At 51.7% G+C, this 18858-nt stretch overlaps 1 protein-coding gene across 3 annotated transcripts; it reads right to left on the bottom strand.

The window, feature by feature from the left end:
- Nucleotides 1-9298: 9298 nt before the first annotated feature.
- ANP32E (acidic nuclear phosphoprotein 32 family member E) lies at nt 9299-18596 on the bottom strand. 3 transcript variants are annotated; one of them, XM_065857776.2, is made up of 7 exons: nt 18315-18596; nt 16753-16902; nt 16249-16371; nt 15209-15374; nt 14322-14479; nt 13395-13449; nt 9299-12024 (listed from the first exon to the last, which is right to left on the bottom strand). In XM_065857776.2, exons 1-7 carry the CDS (start codon nt 18366-18368, stop codon nt 11960-11962), a joined length of 771 nt encoding a protein of 256 aa, XP_065713848.1. In that variant the 5' UTR covers nt 18369-18596; the 3' UTR covers nt 9299-11959. The 3 variants fall into 3 exon arrangements, with proteins under 3 accessions (XP_065713848.1, XP_065713847.1, XP_065713845.1); XM_065857775.2 differs by having other exon boundaries at nt 9299-12027; nt 14322-14476; XM_065857773.2 differs by having other exon boundaries at nt 9299-12027; nt 18315-18595.
- Between the last annotated feature and the right edge of the window lie 262 nt (nt 18597-18858).

Genomic DNA, 18858 nt, shown 5'->3' with positions numbered 1-18858 from the left:
CGAACCGGGCGGCCTTTCAATAGCGCTTGGACTCAATCACCTTGAAAGTCTCTTCCAACCAAAACAACTGGATGATTCTATGACTCCCGTTCACACCTGTGCGCACCAGCTCCGACCAAAAGGATCCAACTCCCTAAAACACACCAGAGGTGGAAGCAGAGTGAGAGCCAGGGCCAGAGTCTCCCACGCTGCTGCAAAGCGGAGGATCTGCCGCACAGCACAGAGCGGGTAACCACGCTGCACACACCGCGGGGCACAGCGCAAGTGCAAGCACTGGGAAAGCTGACCCACGGATGTCTCATCCCCGACAGCGCAGTCACGCTGCTCGCGCCCCAGGATCTGTGCTGCTGCAGCTTTCCTCGGGCTCTCAGACAGCTTGTGACCTTGTTCAGCTTTTTGTTTTCGAAACGTCACCGTCTGTATTTTAAGATGCATTAAAAACAACTTCCCCTTTCACGGTGCCTCTATACAGCTTTGCATCCTTTTCTTGCTGCTTAGCAGTTTAGAAATGTTTCCATTACAAAGAAGTGCCCGCCTCCAGTGACAATGTGCTGTAAGAACAATATTCATGAATCCAGGGGAAAAAGAAGAAGATACATGGTCACATGAAACTCCCATCATACAGTAATTCTTGTCACTTCAGCTGGGCCTTCATAAATTCAGTGACCACGAGGACAAAAGGGACGTTTAAGGCAGTGACTGTGCCAGCTCCTCGGTGCGTGATTTGGGATGAGTCACCTCATTCCCTTTGCCATTTATCTCTATGCAAAGGGCAAGCGTGAAATCTCTGGTGTCAGAACAGGAAGAAGCTGCTACCCTTGTGGTTCCCCGCAGGGGATCTGGACCTGCAGTGCTCCAGGACAGGAATTCTGCAGAAATGAAGTGGGGTTCAGACACAGAACAGCCATGGACAGGAAGGGCCACAGCAGTCATCAGGCAACGGTGGAAGTGATTGTGAGCAAGTGTCACCTGGCACCAAACAGTCCCAGCAAACTTCTCGTTTCATTTAAAGGGAAAATAAAAACACCAGGTGCTAATTTTGATCAAGGGGGTAGAAGGGGGAGTCTGGGATTGGAACAGAGCAGGTGCGTGCGACGGGGCAGAGCGCTGAGGGTGCCAGGGAGAGGGGAAGTGGGTAAGGAGGATTCTGAACATATTTACAGCCATCTGGCGCCGCTCATTAGCCAAGCGCTGAGGCTGCCTGAGCACGCACCAAAATGTGGAGAGCAGGGAGGGAAGGAGTTTGTTTGGGCAGAGGATCTCGAGTGCTTCATGCTTTCAACGTATGTTTTTTGGAAATGTTTGATATCACTTACAAGATTATTTATATTCCTGGAGATGGAGGAAAGTGGGACCAGAAGGCAATGGGAGGGCCACTCCTGCAGTTCTCCTGCCAGGCTTCCCAAAAAGCAAGAAAAGATGCAGTTTGTCGGGAGGCAGCATGGGGATGGCTGCATTCCTCCTCGTCTGGCCGTGTCATCTCGAGTCTCGCAGGTTTTAGTGGGGAATCCCAGTTCTAGAACCACAGAGCGAACACTTTAAAACAAGGTTGTGGCGCTTGCTCAGAAAGTAAGATGGAAAGTTAAAGCTTAACGGTTTTAGGCCCCAGTATTGTGCTTCTATTTGCCTTATTTATGATTTTAATGTCTGGATTCACAAACGTTACAGTCGTGTTTAAATTACTGCCTTTGTTCTGTTTTCTTTCACTGTCTCTGGAGAAGAAAAGGAGGTTAAAAATATTATTTATCTGTTATTCCCAAAATAGCATGAGGCCAGGTGCTGCGATTTTAAGGTGACATTTAGTACAATATTCATAATGCAACTGCAAAAACTGGCAATGCTCATTTTTTATCTGCCCACAGAAAACAGATGGACATGCCTGGAAAAGTAATGAAATCTGGACACCAGTGGGCAAAGGGGAAGGGAAGGGAAGGGAAGGGAAGGGAAGGGAAGGGAAGGGAAGGGAAGGGAAGGGAAGGGAAGGGAAGGGAAGGGAAGGGAAGGGAAGGGAAGGGAAGGGAAGGGAAGGGAAGGGAAGGGAAGGGAAGGGAAGGGAAGGGAAGGGAAGGGAAGGGAAGGGAAGGGAAGGGAAAGGCCACCAAGGACACCGCCCGGCAAACGGTCCCTCCTGCTGCCAAGGGCCGCGTGTGCCACAGCAAGGGACGCGGCACGAATGTCCTGGGGGAGCACGGCACGAGAAAGCAGCAAAATCCAACCACAAAGCGGGAGAAAAGAGAAGGAAGCAGCCATGGGCTGCAGCCACACCACCAAAATGGGGACTGTTAGAGTGTCTGAAACGAGCATCGGAAATCCTGCTTGGACGAGAGGAAGAGGCTGCCAGGGAACTCCCAGGTTTGAGAGGAAACCGTGGTGATCGCGCCCCCCGGCTGCCCAGACACACAGACTGACAGCTCAGCGGGCGGCACGTCTCAGCTGAAGCCAATAATTAGATTTACGGCTTTAGCTCTGTTACAGATCCCTCCCGATAAAAACTCTCATTATTGTGGTCCGCTATGGCTCAGCATCCTGCTCCCAGAACCAGTTTTCCCTCACTAGACACGTTATTTTTTGTAACGCTGTGCGCAGACACGGCACTGCAGAAACGCCTCGCGGGAACCAGCGCTCCCGAAGCGCGATATTCGATGACGGGACTTTAGCACACGCGTTCCGGCGCGGATTTCCACTGCAGCTCCTCATTTAGAGCAATGGCAGCTTAGGAATCACTTCAATGACCATGGCACAACGTCTCTGCAGCCACGGTTTGCCCAATAATCAACCCCTGCGCCAGAAAGCTTAAAAACAAGAGGAAGGTGGCTCCACATCTCCTGGGGAGAGCCCAGGGCAGGTAGAAACACACCCATGACTGCATTTGTTGAGATGACAGCCGCTTCATGTAGTTAGAGAAACATAAAGCCATGAGCTATAGGGGCAGATCCTCCTCTGTGACCGCCAGAGGCTACTCTGGCCCAAAGGATGTAATTAATTACTATTATTACTCGTGTATTTAGGAAATAATCCTCTATATTTAGTAAATGTAATAGGTTAAGAAGAGTGCTGGCCCTTTGGGGAGCAGAGGGTGCGCTCGGCAGGCAGCTCAGCCCCACGCCGCACCAAGGGGGGATTCTTATCAAGTTAAACCAGAAACCAGTGCAACAATTACAACGTTTTACAGGTTTTCTTTTTTCTTTCTTCTTAGGCTACGAAGCGCAGCGGTTAAATGACATAGAATGTGGTCACCTCAAATGTTTTATGAGAGAACAGAAAGAGCAATATTGTTCACAGAAGAGTCTTCCCTCTCCCTTTTGGGTTTGCTGAATTTTCACTACCTAAGGGCAAATTCTGATATTTTTCCTAGACTATCAAAAATACACTCCCCAAAATCCCGTGCCGGCGGCCGCGGCAGTGTGCCAGGCCTCAGCACCACAGACCAGCAATTAAACCCTTTGGGCAGTTCATTCAGAAGACTGAAGGTAGAAGAGAAGACAAACGTGGGGTTTTTTTCTGGTAAGAAATGTGTTGTACTGATTTCCCCAGGCTGACGCATACCAGACAATGCAGAACAAGCTCCTCGGGGCCATGAGATGAATGGGGCCTTTCAGGAGCCGCACACTGCGCTGCTTGTTCCCGAGAGGAGCGCTGGCTGGTGGAAACCTCGCAGGAGCAGAGCAGGAGCACAGCAGGAGCAGGAGCAGAGCAGAGAGGGAGCAGAACAGAGCAGGAGGAGAGCAGAGTGAGAACAGAGCGGGAGCAGAGCAGGAGCACAGCAGGAGCAGAGCAGAGTGGGAGCAGAGCAGGAGCAGAGCAGAGAGGGCGCAGAGCAGAGAGGGAGCAGAGCGGGAGCACAGTGGGAGCAGAGTGCGCTCCTCTGTCCGCCAGCTCCAAAACACCAAGCCCCGCACAGCTGTTCCGTCCCGCACCGCCCACCACGCACTTTTACCGCACCATCTAGAGAAGACACGTGATGCTGTTTAAAATGAAAAACGCCCCACGTCGATGGGTGGAAAATCACAACACGCTCAGGAGTCGGGCTGTAACTTCTCATCCCCAACGCTCCCGATGTGAATCAGGAAGCAATCAATATCTTTAGAATGCAGCCTCTGTCATAGTTCCCTAACGAAGGGGAGAACAATTCCCTGTTATTTGTAACTCTGAATGTTGTACAGACAGGGGCTATAGATGCAGTAGTGTGGAAACTATGTCTATTTTACAAAGTGGAATCAAAGAATTCTTCAGATCACCCTGAGTTCTCCAAGCATCATTACAGACAGAAGCACATGCTACTTATTTTGCTGCATTTTCACCCTTACAATACCACGTTTAATGAAATGAACACAACCAGTGAGCCCGGAACTTTCCAAAATACACCATCCTAAAGAGATTTTTGACTCCTTTACAGTTAGAAGCCAGTTCAAAGATAATTTACCTGCAAGTCCCTCCCCTGCCAAGACAAGGCGGGTTCCTGGTCGCACTCTCGTGTGTTTGATGCCCTCTAGTGCTCGTTCTTCCTGAACCAGGGCCCAGGTTCCTCTGCGCTGCCTCCAGTTTCCAAGCAGAACCTGTACAGACGTGGTGAAATAACCATCAGCCCATTTGCACGGAGATGCAACTTTGGTTTGAGCAGCTTCTCCCGTCTCCCTCCCTATTCACCGAGTGGCAAACGAGAAAACAATGCAGGTATCCCAACAGCGTGTGGGTGGTTCTGTGAGGGGCCCAAGAGATCAGTTTCCCCGGGTATGCACGAATTAATAGAAAGAGATGCACAGATAAAAGCAGGAAAAGCAGCAGCTGCAGGAGGGTCCCAGGGCCGTTCCAGGCACCTGCCAGAGGAGGTCACTCCACAACAAGAGACAGGAGATGAACGTTCCCAGCATAAACCAGACACTTCCCTCAGGAGCTTCCAGTGTCTCTGACACCAGTGCCGCTCTGGTTCCAGTGCCGCTCTGGTTGTGCTCCCACAGAGCACAGCACCACTGGGGATTCCCCCAGCGCGATGCCGGGTGTTCAGGGGCGGCACCGGCTCCAACTGCGGCGGATGGTACAGATCTTAGTGCTGGTTTTAGTGGGTTTGTCAGGTTTCTGTCACTGGAACCACACAAGACAACTGGCCCTGGTCTTTGTCTTTGCACATCCAAGCAAGTTTTTCATTTCCATGATAAATTCAGAATATCCATGAGTAATTCCACTGCCTCGACTTTAAGTGTGTGGCCGACACTCAAACAGATTAAAGAACCTGTCTCGTTCTCCAGCTCTCCCTCACCTACTCTTCCCTCTTTCTAAAACACATCTTTCCTTTCTACACAGCGGGCAATATTTGCACTAACCTTGCGTATCGAACTGATGTTCCCAGTGAAAGTGCATCTTCTATTCCATTAGAAATGCAGGTGTACTAGACAAACTAAAAAGAGACCTATCTGGGGAAATGGCAAAAGTTAAAGCACTTCAAAAGACTTGCAGTAAAAGAGACTGCAAATTTCCAAATGTAATGGGATGTCTCAGTGGGCGTTCCGTATTACCATCTTCTTTATGATTCCTCACTTTGTTCTAGGAAATATTTTTGCTTTTCAGTAGTATGATGTTCCTGGAATCTTCTTTGTAGTGAAAATGCTTAACCGTAATGTAGAAATTATGCAGCAATTTAAGCCTACAGCTATTCAGAGATTCAGAGCAGAGAGCCATTAATATTCTGCCTCCTTCCACCCCTCATTCTCACCGAGGTACAACCAGTGTGCTCATGGGGAACCGGAGCTGGCTGTGGGGAACAAGAGGGAAGCCTCTCGTGTGATCTGTGTAAGGTGCTCGTGTCCGAGCTTCCCTGCCAACCAACGGCCCTGGCCCTGGCCACACACACCGGCTGGGACGAAACACCCGCACTGCATCCCGAGCAGCCTGTGCTTCAAAACAAGCCAGCCAAGCATTCAGCACCAACAGCACAAAGAAGAGGGCAAAAAACCACACAACCAACCAATAATAAACCCTAAACCCTGTATTTTGAAATACATTCTTTGAAATTCCTTCTCCAGCAATTATTTGAGAACACCATTTGCGTAAAGAGCATACGAGTGCTTTATGTTGTCCTGTACCCTGTGTTCCTTATCGTGCTTTAACTAAGAAAAACCATCACATCAAGCAAATACGGAAAGGACAGCACAACATAGTTTTACTCTTCTGGGGAAACTCAACAATGCTTCACGCAGGCAGCGCTGAGAACTCTTGTTTGCTACTCCTCACATATTATTTGATTGGAATTAACTTCACTGTAGAAGGAAATGCACATCCAACATCACATTTTAACATATGTTACTGTAGGGAAAACAGCTCTTTTTCCCAACGCAAACCCAAAGATGAAGTCTGTGGTCATTCTCTTCCTAGAACAGAATCCCCTTCCTCAGTGCCAAGGGTTCTCAGCTTTTCTGCGTGTTGTGGTTTGCGTTTGCCTTGTTGTCATGGCCGTACGGTTATTTCTGGATTCTCCCTCATTCTGGCAGTCCCATCAGAACCACGAGGAAAGGGATTCCTCAATTATTTTGGGGGCTGTTTATTCTGTTTTTTAGCTTTGTTTGAACGAGACACACACGCACTCAAAGCAGAAACTGAACTATAATGTTCAAGTTTCCAAACCAGAGGAGCGTTCCCCAGGAGATAAAGCTCGAACTCAATGGAAAATCTCCATTTGCGCCAGTCCTGCCCATCAATGAGCAGCAGCTGAAGAGCGTGCACTTCAAACACGGTGTAATCTCACCCAGGTTGCACAACTACAAGACTCAGAAATCAGAAGCAAAAATAACAGAAGAATTATTTTTATCTCATAACTTCTAAATTGATCTCATTCTCTGGTTCAGACGTTTGTCATGTTTATGATTAGTGAAACTGGTACTTTTTTCAGTGTACAGAAACAACTCTCGCTGCCAAAATCAACAGACAGCGCTCTGTTTACTGCCGAACGTGGCACTTCTCATGCTGATCACTCTCATTACTTCATCATACAGCTCCTGGTATTTTACACGTGTCTCCAAGCCTGAACTGATGTGATTACACGGGAATGTCAGCTTCCCCTTTATCACAGGAAAACACAGATGAAACCTGAAATCACACTCCCTGAAGAGCAGACAGAGAGCCCCTCGTGTTTTAGATCCTCAACAGTATGAGTTTTTAAAACTTATTGGGGAGGACAGGGAGCAGAGGTGGGGGAAAAAGGGTAACTCATCATCTTGGAACGTGCAGGAATGGCAAGGGATAGTTTTATTAGTTCTTGCTTACATTACAGATCAAAGAAATCCCTTCTTATGTAAATACTCACCTGCACGAGGGGTAAAACAGTGGCTAAAAGGCCGCCTGTCCTTGTCAGATGCAAATTAAACCCCTTCCCTTGGCCGGAGCACCCAGTGCTTCGCTGCCCTTTGACACGAGTGCCCACTTTCAAAAGATACCGCAAACCCTTCTGGGGAACGCGACTGTAGCAGATTTCACTAAAATCAGGCGATAGCTGCAGTGGGGAAGGTGAGAAAAGGGGAAAAACCTTTCCCAGCTGTGCCACCTTTCCTTGGGACAGCACCAAGAGTTTGGGGAACAGACAAACTGCACATGGCGGCATGGACTGCCTGAAAACGGGTTAAAAGAAATGCTCATTTTAAAACCCAAAGCCATGGTTTTAGATTAACCTGCCGGGTTTATGGTATCATTTTACACTGGGAATGAGGCGTTTAGCGGGAGCTTTCCTCACCTCTCCACGAGCTGCTCCCAGCGACCTGCCCGCCTGGAAGGGGCGAATCCGCGGCGGGAGGAGCCGCTGGGGACCGGGCATTGTGAGGAAACGGAACGGCCGGTGTGAGGAAACGAGCACTCTGGGGGAAGCGGCTGCTGAGAGAACGGCGGCTGTGAGGGAACGGCCGCTGAGGGAACGGCCGCCGTGAGGGAACGGCCGCCGTGAGGGAACGGCCGCCGTGAGGGAACGGCCGCCGTGAGGGAACGGCCGCCGTGAGCACCGGAACCGCCATTGCGCGGAAGCGGCCGCTGAGGCGGCGCGCGCGGCTGGGCGGGCCCCGGCGAAGGGGCGGAACTGCGGCAAATCTCAGCCAATCAGCGGGCGGGATTGGCAGCCCGGCCCCTGCTGCCCGGGGCCGGGGGACCCCGTGGGTGCCGGTTTCCCGCTCTCGGCGTGGGGGGGCTGGGGGGCGCCCTCAGGCGGGTCCTCCGCGGGTGGGGGGTGCGTGGCGCCCCCTCCTCGGCGCTCACTCCCCGCAGGGGCCGCCCCTGAGGAAGGAAGGGGAGGGGAAGCAGCGCGGCTGGAGGGGGGAGATAAGGGCCGGGAGGGGCGGGAGTGCGAAGAGGCGACAGAAGCCCAGCCGGTGAGGAGGAGGAAGGCGCGGGAGGGAGGAACCGCGCGGCCGCGGGCTTCCCCGCGCTGCGACAAAATGGAGGACGGGAGAGCCCCCGGGGTGGCCACACAGAGCAGGCTGAGGCGGCTCTGGAGAGCAGGTTTCCCTCCGTCCCTGTGTGTGGTTCGTGACGGGTCACAACAGGCCCTTCCTGATTTTGAAGACGTGCCGGCACAGCACTTCAGTTTCCCTCATCCCCTTTGCCATCCGTGGGCCAGAATGGAATGGCTTGGGTTTGGTTGACATCAAAAGTATCCCCCAAAGGAAGACTACAGTTAAAACAACAATCCTAAAGCTCAGGTTGCCCGGTTGGTGCAGAGGGAGCAAGAGGCAAGATGGGGCTTTAACTGAGGTGATTCTTAAGAACACCCCAGAAAGCCACCCCCATTTCTTGGCTGATCCCGCATTTAGAAGCAAAGCCTGTTTGGCTGCTGGCTTTCTCGAGTGCACCCAGGGGACGTTTGCCAAGCGCGCTGGACCGAGCCCAAGCTGCAGACAATGCCGCGCGAGCTGCGGGGGAGAAGCTGCTTTTCCAACCCGCGTTCCTGACCGAGGAGAAGCTGCTTCCTCAGGGCTGCTGGGGACGGCGAGGCAGGATTCGAGCAAAACGCAGACAGGCGCCCGAGTCTCGCTTTTGACTCAAACGGGATGGATTTCTACAGTCCATAAAAGCCCTGTCGGCTCCGACACCACGTTAAACTCGTCTGCAAACGCTCCGAGGGAACTCGCAACACTTCGGCTTTTCCACAGCGACGTTCCAAGGACTGAAGTACCGCAAAGCCCAAGTTCAAGCCCCAGAAAGCTCCACAATTCTGCAGGTTTCCCCAACAAGAGATGAACAATCACCTCTTAGTTGTGTCAGAAACACCACATTCTCTGCGGCTGCACGTACTAAAAGAAGTAATCCAATACAATAGTCTCGATTTATTTGAAATAATTCGGTCTGAAAACTTTTTAATTTAAAATTTACAGCACACGTGGGGAGGAAACATGTTTTGTTACAACTAAAAATTCTCAGAAGAGTGCTGCAGGGTTGTTCTCTTTAATTTAACACTGTCATGGCTTTATTCAAAACACGGTTGCACAAAATCAGTTACTCCAAAGTTTCAGGAAAGAGTTTGATAAGGAACCGAAACACACTATATACATACTGCCATACAAAGAGCATTAAAATAGGACAAAACCTCTACAAAATATAAAACCCACCCTTACATATTTGCATGAAAAGACCACCCACCAAGCAAAAAAGTTTCAAAAGTTAATCCGGAGGCTCTGCGTCACTCGTTTGTTTAAAAAAACACCGTTTAATCGCATGCCAAGCTGACAAATGCGAGACTCTACTGAGATGGTAACGCTGAGGAAAAGACCAAGTTCCGTAGGAAGTGAAGCTCTGTGCGAGGCTCAGGGCTGGAGCCGGAGCAGCCGGGGCCGCCAGGCCGGGCTTAGGAAGCGTTTAAGTCTGCGGGTCCCAGGGAAGCTCTGCCCACCCTGCCCGGTTAAGTCTGCCCTGTCCCATCCGCTCATCCAATGTCACAACTGGGCTCGCTCAAGACCAGCGCTCAAATCACCTTAATCCAGCAAAACAGAGTGGTTTGCTATTTAAAACTAATTTTATATGCATCAGTGAGAGCGTTAAGGACAACCCAGACAACGAGGTACTTATAAATAACAGGTTTCGATCACTCGCCGAGACAAAAAACCAGCAAAAAGATGGGCAAACAGTTTTCTATCTCGAAGCTGAGCACACAGCAAGCGCCTCGACCAGAGCCCGCGACAGGATGGGATGTGCACTTACCTACGGCTTCTGTTCATTCCGCATTCACACACAAGCACAGGAGCCCAGGCTGCGGCTGCAGATGTGGTTTTACCTCTAGTGTCTTTACAGATATTCATTAAAACACCAAACGCGAGCCCACGGAGCCGGTTATTTCCGAGGATTGCCCGACTCGTTTCCTTCGGGCGCCGCTAACGGCTGGCGATGCTGTACAGCTACGTGAGAAACTACCCATTAAGGCTCTAGTTGGGGGAAAAATAACCCAAAAACACACGCACAAGGAATTGGGCTTTGCAGAACTTCAACCCTGCAGTATCTACCCTCGATTTAGAGTTGGAAGTCACGTTTCAATCTGCTAGTGTGTGAAATCCCTATTCGATATTCACAGGTAACCCATCCGGAGGTGACCGGCTCTTCCTCAGGGCCAGGAAACCTCCCTCTCCCCCCGGTGTCTCCCCAGTTTAATGGCAGCTATTGTCAGCCAAGAGATACAAAAATAAGTCTCTCCAATAAAGCTGTGTGTGATATTTGGTTCAGTACCTACCGTGAAACAATGGCAATTCGTTTGATACCCAGACAACTGGTTTAAACCCCAATCAGGACCACAAGAGGAACGCTGGGTGCTGGGACTTGTTTTGCAGTGGCTCAGACAGAAAACACGGATCCATTGGGGTGCAATTACTGAGACGCGTTGGCCACAATCAGGCTGCTGGACACAAAGCTCGGCTGCGCATCTCCTGCGCTCGCGATGGAACAAGTTTCCACAGCCATTCTGTATAAAAACCCTAACTATGAGCTACTATTGTACACGAACTCAAATGTTTTGCCTGCAACCAGATTTAAGAAGTTTTCAAGGTGACCTGCGAAGAAAGAGCAACTTCTGGTCCCCTTTCCCCCTCGGGGGATTCTGTAAAGCGTGGGGGGGTTGGTTGGAAGAGAATGTGCTTAAGGAGTTACCCGTTAACTTCTGCACCCAAACGCAGAGGTTTTCCAGCCAAACGCCATGATTGCTGCAGAACTCCCAAAACGACAACGCGAGAGCAAAGGGAGCCAAAGCTTAACCAAGACTTGTAGCGAAACTCTTGAAAACTACGCATCATTTGCTTTTGTTCATACCTGCATTGACTATTTTGGAGGAAACAGAAGGATTACAACTCTTTCAGTTTGCCAAGATGCTTTCTTGAAGGTATCTAGTGGATATCCCAGCAAACACCGCCTGAACAAGCAGGGAAACCCAGGTAGACTTTACAACGCAACACTGGACAGAAGACTTGAAAGATACGACAGGAGTCACGTTTTAAAGGCTGAAATAAAGGTGTCATCCAGTTGGAGAGTTAAAATAGAATCCCTGCTGAGCTCAGACTAGAGTCTCGCTCCAAAGAGACTGCAATTTGCCACAGAGCATTGCTGAGCTCAGCTTTCTAAGTATAAAAATCTTAAAATCTGAAGGAAATTCCCAATATTAAACCCAGGGGAACGGGTGTTGAACTCCGGGCTAACGACGACCAACACAGCAAGCGTGTAGAAAATTAAACATCTCCAGTCCAAGTCTAGGGGGAAAAACTTGACAATGGCTTCAGTGATTATAGGGCTGAGAACTGTTTTCTACATACAGGTTCACTACCAGGCTATTATATCTTATTTGGAATGATAAAAAGGGCAAGAATAGTAAAACCACACTTCTCCTATAAAAAGTTAACATATTCTCTTCTGTAGGGACATCTATGGTACATGGAGACATACAGATCTGCATAATCACTATTGCGTATTCGGAACTGAAGAGTCTGGTCCTACTGGTGTCTCTACCAAATTAATCCTCCTCTTCCTCGCCTTCGTCTTCGGGCTCTCGTTTCCTCTTCTCCCCTCGCACGCCCTCTGCTAAGGAAAGAGGGACCAGACATCTCGTTACGTTCTGCTCAGACATCGCAAACCATCATTGCACGTCAGAGAACCTCACTGGGGCAGCTGTTTGTGCGCGGCTGTAACATCTGTGTTGCTTACGGCTCTCAAGAAAGACACATTTACAGGACTAAATTCACTAAATTCATTTTAAACCAAGCTCAAGCTGAGCACGGGATGCTCCATACAGGAATGGTCAGGATGAAGCTGACTGATTAAAAGGTGTTCCTGTTCACATGCATTTGAGATCCCATTCTCATCTCTCCCGAGCTTTCCAGGAGTTGCAAACACGCTGCCCAGACCCCGCGGTTTCTGCGGAGACCCCGAGAAACGGCCCCGTTCTCTCACCAACTACCGACACCAGCATTAACACCGTGGGGCTTGTTCCAGCACCACCCGTTCAGCCAGCGGACTGTGCGCTCTGCTGGCGGAACCGTGAAATGCACTTCGCTCCCATCTAATACATCGATTTTCCAGCAGTCATTTCCTGCCTCATTAGCCATCCCGCCCCCCCGCTTTGTTGTCTGAACAGATTCAAAGGCCGTGTTTGTAAAAAGTGAACAATTAGCGGCGCTACATCAGAATTGCAGGTGTTCCGAGCGCAGGATCCATGTCCAACGCCTGCTCCGCTCAGCCCAGTACACAGGGGGACGGGGCCCAGGCAGGAGACATTCTGGGCTTTACCTGCAGTTTACAGACACGGAGCTGGGCCTCGGGGTTCACACAGCACCTGGCTGCTCGGGGGGGCTTAAAGCAGAGTTAAGAACAGGACTTTATGTTCCGCAAGACCCGTCAGTTACACACGCTCGCTGCGTGGTGCTTTAGAGCAGCAGGAACCACGCGCTGGTTTTAGGGTGAGCTTTTGTGTGTCTGACTTAGCAGCAGTAATTTGTGAAATGAGTAAGTTACAACCCTTGAACAAAAGGCCAGATAGACAAAGTATGGCCAGAGCCCCGAGCTGAGCCGCGGGACAGGGGTTTGGCTCCTTGGGGCTCCTTCTCGAGCCGAAAAACAAACATCATCTGCAAAATCTGCACAAGAGTCCCTGTCCAGGCTGGGAAATGAAACCTGTGGAGGAGATGGACTATCACTTCAGACACTGCTTCAACGGGAGGCTCTGAGAGCCGGCACTTCTTCCGTGGTTTTATCTGATCAGCGAGGAGACAAAAACTACCAAGCGCTGCACAGCTATTTGATACCTGCTCGAGCTCTCGCTAAAACCGATCCTAAAACACTTCACGTACCTCCAGAAACAGCCCAAACCCCGACCGATGCTGTTAAACTGCACAGCCCGCACTTGCCAAGAATCAACTTCAGGCACAACTTCAACACCTTGGAGAACTCACCTTCTTCCTCCTCATCGCCTCCTTCTTCAACGTAGTCATCGTCGTCGTCTTCATCCTTGACAAAAACCGGGAGATATTGTTACCATTGCTGTTTATCAGGCGTTGCTGGCAAGCTGATCCTGAGCAGAACCTCCCAAAACGCCACCAGTTCTGGTCAGGGGTCACGTCCCACATGCGCTGTTCATTACTGGCCATCGGTACGAGGACGGGCAGCCCCGCGTTTCACCTCCCAGCCCGGTTATCAGCTGGCCTGGTGTTTTCATTTCTTGTTTAATTGCAAAATGAACTGAAGAGGCCACGACAGCAAACAAACAAACACTTTTGGTTTTCCTTTTAACCCACTGGTGTTGAAGGCCAAGGAAGGCGAGAAAGAACTGTTAATATCTTCACAAAATAATTGTTTCTATGTCAAATGAATGGAGTTGTTGGGGTTTTTCCTCTTTTAAAGCTGATATAAACCAAATAACAACGGGCAGCCCAGGAAATTCAACAGTGGTGCAGGGATCTCTGCCCCACGGGCACCACGTCGGGCTGCGGGGACACAGCCAGCCCACCTGTGTCACGTTTACACGCGGGTAACAGAACACATCACAGTGTGAACCATCAGAGCACCTGCTGGCATTGGCCCTTTGAACATGGAGTTAAAAGCCACACTGGGTTCACTCATCGTGATTAGAACGGTACGTGATTTTCGCTTTGAAAATGCAGAGTGACGCCAGACTAGATCTCTTTCTGAGCTTCACATACTGCTAAGTTACAGTTGGTTTCGCAGCGCCGGGAAGAACGGCTTCATTTGCTACAAGAACAAAGCGGCTCTGCCGTTCTGCCCCGGGACGGGCTGGGACTGAAGGGAACTTGGAGAGTAACACCACATCTGCGGGTGGTTCCTCCTCATTCCTTGGGTTTGCTCTGTTTGACAAACTTTACCTGAATCTCTTCCTTCATCAGGTAGGAAAGACCGACTTCCTCCTCCTCTTCTCCCTCCCCCAAATCAGAGCCGCCGTCGTCTTCATCGTCTTCCTCTTCGTACTCTCCGGGAGGCCCAGCTTCATCCTCATCCTCATCCTCGTCGTCTTCATCTCCTTCTGGAACGACAGACACACTTAGACACTACAGGTTAGGTTGGGTTAATTCCTCCTCACACGAGTTTGCTCCCCGGCTCACTCCAGCTGGAACGCCCTTCTCCATTTTTAACGCGGGCAGTGTGTGGGTAACGAGCGTGATTTTAATCAAGTTAAATCTTTATTTTAATCCATTTCCCTGAAGAAAGGCCCCCGATGTTTGCACATCACCCCCTTCAGGCACCGTTCTCCCCGCATGCAAACGGCTGCAAGGGAGCTGGGAATGCGTCTAGTGGAAGGGAAAGAGCCCTTTATAGAATCAAACCCTAAACTACTTAAAACTAACTTACCATATCGCCTTTTCCTGTTATTTAATCACTCGCGAGCCACTATGAAACACCTACAGCTCCAAAGAGATTCTCTGCCATTTCACATCAGTGTCTGGAGCACCTCATCACTTTCATTGAGCGCATTACCAGAAATGACAAAGTGATTCAGCACCTTAATTCGTTTTCGAGTTAATAACCTATTAATCTACTTCCAAACACTGGGTTTATTTTCACATTCCAAGTATAGACTCTGCCTTTCACTGCGGTCTTTGAAACACAGGCCCCAAAACGGGACGTGTCTGAGCGCTCGGCAGCAAAGCCCTTACAAAAACCAGTCAAATTACGGTTTTTCACCCCAAATCACGTGTCTGGCCCCTCGCATTGCACCACTCAGTAGTTCTAGGTGGTGTAGGCAGTTTTTTACCCTCATCATCGTCATCCTCCGAGTCGGGCGCCTCGTTGTCCTCCTGATCGAAGCCGTCCAGGTACGTGATCTGCTGCAGCAGCTCGAAGATGCTGTCCCTGTAATCCTCCAGGTTCGTGATCTCACAGTTGAACAGGTCAAGGCTCTTCAAGTTCTTGAGATTTTGCTGAAAATAAACCCAAAAGAGGTTTTTCCCCCCCTATTTCCTGATTGCGGCACTTGAGGTTCCACGCGGTCGCGGCCCCGATGCCGTTATTAACCACAGAGCCGCTGCGGGACGGGGTTCGTCCCATCGCTTGTCTGTGCAGCGGTTTGCAGCACTCGCAACAACAACTGACGGCGCTTTTGCAGCACCACTCGCACCCAACGCACCCTCGGCGCCTCCGACCACGTTTTTGGGGTCGTTTGCTGTTTGTTTGGGCAATCGCGGCCACCACCGCTCAGCAGTCGGGCTCATTTCGCTACGGCACCCTGTGAGGGCAGGTTTCCAACCACCATTTCTCAACCATCCGGACGAGTTTTTCCCTCACCTTTCGGACTTTACCCACGTCCAGAACTGGCTTGGCAAGATCAAACCCATTCTCCTCTAAAGCTCTGTCCCTGCTTTAATTCTGGGTTCAAACACCATTCAGGTAGATAGAGAATCTTTACGAGCACTTTCAAAAATCTGCAGCCTGTGTCCAGGTCCTAAAAACCCCCTGATTAGCTGGAAAAATGGAAGTGAAACAACTTGGCTTTTATTTCCAAGATGAAGCAGAAGCTCCAAAACCTCCTCAGTCCGTCCTGCTCCGAACAGAGCGAGCCGGACAGCGGCACATCCACGGGGGCTGGCGCTAATCACCACGTTTAATTAATCCCGCCAGGACCAGCAACAGTGACAAACCCAAAGGGCCGCACTATCCATATCACCGCTTGACAAACCCACTCGCGCTCAGTCCTTCAAGCCCTTTGCACCATTCCATTGCAAGAAACGTTAAATTCATTAATTCCTGATTGAAAAGATAGTGTTTAATCAACTGAAGGCTTCAGTTTGTACTCACGAGAGCTTCCACAGTGCCGAGATCTTTGATTTTGTTGCCGCTTAGGTTGAGATAGGTGAGATTTGGACACCGCTCCGCCAGCACCTCCAGCCCTCCTGAAATGACGTTGTCGCTCAACTCCAACTGTTACACAGAAGAAAATTAATCAATTAAACCACTCAACGCTTGGCTTTTTACCATCGGAACCGAACCGCATCGTTTCGAACCGCTCGCTTGCTCTTTAACCCAAGAGTTTAACCACAAAGTTTCAACGCGAATCCAAAGAGTCCCACAAGTCAACGAGCGCTCATCGCGTTGAGCTTCGCCTGCCAAAGTTCCTTTTACTTTGAGAATTATTAAGCTTTCTTTAAAACTCTGTGGGTTTGCTACTTCGATTTCAAGTTAGGATTAGCATTTATTGTCCTAGGAGCTGTTGGCCAAGCCCCACTTGGCCGTCATTAACGGGAGGTACCCAAGGCAATTTGAGATCTCAAATTAAGCGAGTAAAGCCAATGATGGACGTACCTTTCGGAGCTTGCTGAGCGTGGGCAGCTTGGCCAGCGACGTGAGCTCCACGTTGGCCATGCTGAGGAACTTCAGCTCTTTGAAGGAGTCGCTCAGCCCCTCGATCTCGCCGTTGCTGGAGCGGCAGTTGTCCAGCACCAGCTCCGTCACCTTCCAACGGGACACAAACGTCAGCCCAACCGGCCCCAAACCCCACGGCTCCGCTGCACCGCATCGGGGACCGGCAAAGAGCTGCTGGGTTTAAATTTAAGCCAGACTTATGGTCCAAAATCACTGACACCCGCCTATGGAAACGGCTTCTGGTTCCTGAGCGTCCTGCAGCACTCAGCCCGAACTCTGCTCACCAACACTTCTGCCCCTCGTACACAACCGAACCGCTCGTTTCTTTCCAAAAACGTAATAATTTAACGGTGCAGCTCCAAACCGTCCCATTCTGCCCGAACCCCAAACCCTCCGGCCCCAGCAGCGAGCTGTGCAGGTTAATTAAAGCCAAATTAAACAATTCCCTCATGCCAAAGCCACGAAAACGGCGAGATAATCGATCCAGGTCGCGTACTTTGACAAGCGGTAACAGGAGCACCCGATTAATCTCAATTATTCTATCTCCCCACTCATTAGCGAGGCCGCTAACGAAGCGGCCGGACACTTCTAAATAAGAACATATTAAGAAGCCTCCGAAGGGCCCAATTTCCCAGCCCTGAGTCAAATCCCACTGCTGTTTTTAATGTTTTTTAGCAGAAAACGCAGCTCCAAACAAGCCCTGAGCTCCCAGGTGTTCAGAGCCTCGCCAGAGGCCGCTCAGGTACCAGCGAAACACGCGCCCTTTGGGGAAATGCACTGTTTTGGGCGCTTTTTACCCCAAAAACCACCCCCCATCGGTCGGGTGACCCCCAGGCGACCGCGACGTGTCCGGACTCACTCCAGGCGCTGGTTTGTGCTTGTTTGTTATTCTTTCTCTCCTTACCGACCTCAATGCAAGCCCAGAAACACGAGTGGGGCTCCGGGGGGCGGGGGGGGGAGCGCACGTGAGCTCCCAAATTTCCAGGTTTTTGGGGTGGTTTTTTTAGCATTTTTCCAAAGGAACGGGAAGTTGGTGGCAGAGGGACGCGGGTTAATCTGGGGGTGGGGCTTGGGGTGGGACCCCCGCCCGGGTCTCCCCATCGCGCAGCCGGCGGGAAGGAGCAGAGAAAAAATAACACTAATTACGTAAATACAATAATTAAAGAAAAAGACGAGCGCCGGGTGGAGGGCGCGCCCGGGAGCTGTTTACTCGCAAGTTGGCGGCGCGGGATTAACGGCGGGTGCGGGTTGGGGACCCGCCCGCGCCCCCCGGCCCAACTTCGGGGGAGGGGGCCCAGGGGCGACCCCGCGGCGGGAAGTTGGCGGGAAGCGGGGGGGGAACGCGGGTCCCGCCGCTCCGGGGCCGCCGCTTCCGCCCGCGCCCCGCGGGGCTCCTGCGCCACGCTTGACCCAGATTCGGCGGCGGCGCCGCCGGGCCCGCGGCGGCCGAGCCCCGGCCGTGCGGGGGGGGGAGCGCGGCCCGCCGCCCCACCGCCCCTCACCTTCTCGGGGGCCCGGTTCCGCAACTCCAGGATGATGCGCTTCTTCATCTCCATCGCTCCCCCCCCTCCTCCCGCGGCGCCGCACTAGCGAGGGAGGGCGAGCGGGTGACCGGCCGCGGAGTGGCGGGGGCGGCCGCGGCCGGGAGGCAGAGGCGGGAGTGGGGAGGGGAACGCCGCGGGTAGCCGCCGCCGCCCCGCTCCGCACGCAGCTCCGGCCCCGTCAATGGCCGCTCGCACACTGAACCTCCATGACATGGCGCATGGCGCCCCCTCCCAGCGCCACGCCCCCGCCCCGGGGCGGGGCTTCCTCCGCGCCAACGCCCTTCTCATTGGTCCCGCCGCGCCGCGGGGGGCGCCTCGCCATTGGCTGACCGCGCTGCCCGTCCGACGGCGCGGCCGTTTAAAGGCGGGGAAAAAAGCGCGGGGAGGGTGGGGTTTGCCTTTTCGCGCGCGCGGGGGCCGGCGGGAGCGGCGCGCCGGAGCACGTGGTGGCGGGCGGTCGCGCGTGGGGCTGCGCGGGGAGGCGGCATTTTGCGCGTGGCGC

This window comes from Patagioenas fasciata, chromosome 30 (assembly GCF_037038585.1).
Source record: "Patagioenas fasciata isolate bPatFas1 chromosome 30, bPatFas1.hap1, whole genome shotgun sequence".
NCBI lineage: Eukaryota > Metazoa > Chordata > Aves > Columbiformes > Columbidae > Patagioenas > Patagioenas fasciata.
This window is presented reverse-complemented; position numbering and strand designations above follow the sequence as displayed.

What these genes read in the sequence shown, in the direction of transcription:
- ANP32E (XM_065857773.2), bottom strand. Translation starts at nt 18,368, where the DNA reads ATGGAGATGAAGAAGCGCATCATCCTGGAGTTGCGGAACCGGGCCCCC. An exon ending in TGATGAAGGAAGAGATTCAG is followed by an intron (nt 13,450 to 14,321) that starts GTAAAGTTTGTC and finishes GTTTTTGTCAAG; the next exon opens with GATGAAGACGACGACGATGA. An exon ending in AGGCGATGAGGAGGAAGAAG is followed by an intron (nt 12,028 to 13,394) that starts GTGAGTTCTCCA and finishes CTCTTTCCTTAG; the next exon opens with CAGAGGGCGTGCGAGGGGAG.